This window comes from Eurypyga helias, unplaced genomic scaffold, assembly GCF_000690775.1.
Source record: "Eurypyga helias isolate BGI_N326 unplaced genomic scaffold, ASM69077v1 scaffold44889, whole genome shotgun sequence".
NCBI lineage: Eukaryota > Metazoa > Chordata > Aves > Eurypygiformes > Eurypygidae > Eurypyga > Eurypyga helias.
The window spans coordinates 1-3,164 of record NW_010270905.1 but is presented as its reverse complement, the minus strand read 5'-3'; the positions used below and the strand labels follow the sequence as shown (position 1 = coordinate 3,164).

The window sequence follows — 3,164 nt, the reverse complement described above, 5'->3', positions numbered from 1 at the left end:
TGCGTCTAAGCCCAGAGCGAGACAGACCCCATCAGCCAGACCGGCCCCCGCTGGGTCTGCTGGGCAGCCCCTCGGCAGGCAGGACAGCTGCAGGCCCCCCCAGCCTGTCCCCAAGTCCCCACCAGTACTGCCCCAAGGACAGCAGATCCCCTGCCAAAGCAAGGGCACCCACAGGCTGTGGGGCACGAGGCATCTCTCTGGCCTGCAGCAGGGTCACTGCCAGATGAGGGTCCCCAAGGGCCCCAGCTGCCATGCTGTGAGGTGCCACGAGCGTGGCCACACACGGCCGTGGGTCTCACCCAGCTCCTCCAGACGCTTCTTCTGCTCCTCCCTCCACTTGCGGATGCTCTCAGGTTCCTGGGTCAGACGGTCAGCCTTGGCTATGGCTGCGTAGGCATCTGTGGGGCCGTTGGACTCCTGCAGGGCACCAGCACCTCAGCATCAGCACCAGCTCTTCCCACAGCCCAGCCCCCCCAAAGGGCTGCCGGCAGCGCAGGACTCCACGCTCCCAGCACTCAGACAAGCCAGGATAGGATGTCGAGAGGGTGACAGCCCAGGACACGTGGGACAGTGTCCCCAGGGCGCTACTCAAGCTGCTGTCCCAGCTCCCAGGCCCAGCCACCCAGCAAGACTTCGCAGTGTTCCCCTCGGTGACTGCTCCACAGCAGTGGGACAGCCACCAGCTGTGTGACATGCTCCCCACCAGCAGCCCCAGGCCCGAGCGTGACCGCAAGCTTGGCCGCAACAGCCGGTGGCAGCCGAGGCGAGAGGCCGGGGCCGCTCTCTGCCTGGATGCCAGCCCGCAGCGAGAGCCTCCCCCGCTCCTCCGAGCCGAGCTGCCGGTACAGCTCCCACCAGGCCCAGCACCATGCTGGCTCAGCACCTCTCCTAACACTTTCCCAGCTCCACACCGAGCTCAGCAATGGGATTACGGCTCTCCTCCAAGATCCCAAATCCAATTAAGTCTGCCTCATTCCTAACGTGATTATCACCCTGTAAACCAGGAACAGGCGATGCACGTGCCACGCTACCGGGCTCGGAGTGGGGTCAGGAGCGTCTCAGCTGCTGGCACAGCTTCTCCCGCAGCAGAGCCAGGCTTTGGGCTCACAGCAGGAGCCGAGACCCAGGCGTGTCCAGCCCACCAAACACCCTTGGCCATGGGTGAGCGGGTTTAAAGGGAGATGCTGCCAGGGCTTGGCAGCAAGGCCACAGCAAAGCATGTGTCCCATGGCAGCCCTGTCCTGGCTCTGGCCTCTGCCAGGAGATGCTCCTGAGCACCTCAGAGGCCTCCAGGAGCTACCCAGGCTGTAGAGAGGGCTTCTCTGGGGAATGGAGGGTTTGTCATCTGCTCTTAGCGCCCAGGTACGCTCTCAAGGCACGGGCCACCTGCAAACAGATTTGGGGCAGGTCATGGCAGGCAGGACCAAACCTCTTCAAAGAGGGATGAGAATGGAGCAGCCAGGACTTCCCCCTGCCCCGAGACCCAGGCCTTTCCAGGAACACCATAGCTGTTCTGGAGCTGGAGAGCAAACTCCAGTCAATCCTGGGAGCAGAGCAGCAGAATGCTGACCCCATACCCACCCAGTCCCGCTTAGTAGCACTGTGCCAGGGCAAGAGGCTGAGCTCTCACCTGAAAGACATCTCCGTTGACAGTGGCTCCTCCGTTCTGCAAACCAGCTATGGAAAAAGGGTAAGAGAAAGACAATGGCAGCTGCAGGTGGTCCCAGGGGGGCTGGTGTTCATGGAAAAAGAAACAAGTCAGCCTTGGCGTATGTGGCTGTTTCCAGCCCAGCACGGCCGTCCACAACAGCTCCTCATACGTGGGCGAGGCCCCGCGGTCTCCTGTCCTTGGTGGGATTCAGCCAGCACCTCTCTCTCCCCCAGACAAGCTTCTGCAGGCATTTATGTTTTTATGGTGTTTTCACTGGTATTTTATCTTATCTGAAGCTCAGGGAAAGTGTTCCAGGCAGGAGGCTGGACACAGGCAGGTGCTCTGACAGTAGAGAGACAACCTGACCACCTCCAACCCACAACTGGCCAGGCAGAGGCTGCCAGTGGCCACAGAGATGACCCAGACTCTGTCGGCCAAGTGTCCAGCAGTGCAGGACTGCAACAGGAATGCAAGCCTGCCAGGGACAGAGCTCACAGAAACACTGCAGTGTGCTCCACCATCCCTGCCTCCCCCTCAGCCCCAGAGAACACCCAGAGCTGCACACCAGGGCCACTGCTGGTGGGAGAAAAGAGGCTTTGAAGGAGGCAAACTCCAGGCCCTGAACAATCCCCAGCGATGACCACCGGGTTTTTACCATCCAGCTATCTGCAGGCACAGGCAGCCGCAGAGTCACAGTGCAGCTCAGGCAAGCGCCATCCCCACAGTGCTCAGCCCCATGGTGCAGCTCTGACTACACTCAGCTCCAGCCCGGCTGGCTGCACTTATCACCACAGCTCTCAACACCTCTCCAGGCCCAGGTCTGCATCTGCGGCCCTGCGTGCGGAGAGGTGACACCCATGCTGCATAGCCAGAGTAAGGAGGCCGTGCGGGCCTGGGTTAGGGGAAGGAGCCAGAGTACTGTGGCAGCAGCATCCCTATGTCCATGTGGAACGCAGCCCCTGAGCCCCCACTACCTACCAAAGCCCCCACAGACTGGAGGCAAGACAGCAGGATTAGCACCTGCAGGGCCTGGGACCACGATGTCCCCAAAGGAAATGCCTCCCGTTTTGCACCCCAAAGGGCTCTCCTGCCTGTGGGGACGGTGACACGGCTGTCATTGCTCCTCAGCTCCACCTGGATGCCTCTCACACTGCCCTTGTTGCGGGCACGGAGACAAGGAGCTGGGGGTCCATCCAACACAGGGAACCCAGCCTGAGCACACTGGGAAGAAACCGCCCCACAGCTGGCAAGTCCCAGCCCCGGATTCACCCCACATCCCGAGGCTCGAGAAGGAACCCCAGCATCAAGCCCTCTGGAACCAAGCACACGCCCTGGATGGCCCTTGCTAGGATGAGGGCCTGGCCCACAGGGGAACCCTGTCCCTGCCCACTGGGGGTGCAGCACGGACCCCATCACCCACGGGGGATGCTGAGCATCCCGCAGGGAACCCCAATCCCAGGAGGCTGCGGCCCGGAGGGACCACCTCCCTGCCCTCGGGGCAAGAAGGGGCCCA

The 3,164-nt window shown here is 62.1% G+C and overlaps 1 protein-coding gene across 1 annotated transcript in view; it reads right to left on the bottom strand.

Moving 5' to 3' along the window:
• Positions 1-1,677, bottom strand: part of CLTB (clathrin, light chain B) — a gene marked incomplete at its 5' end in the record, with an annotated part of 3,042 nt that extends 1,365 nt beyond the window's left edge. The window contains 2 exons of the mRNA XM_010158626.1: positions 283-417; positions 1,631-1,677. Coding sequence (XP_010156928.1) covers positions 283-417; positions 1,631-1,677 — 182 coding nt within the window. The remainder of the gene's footprint in view (positions 1-282; positions 418-1,630) is intronic.
• Positions 1,678-3,164: the final 1,487 nt, after the last annotated feature.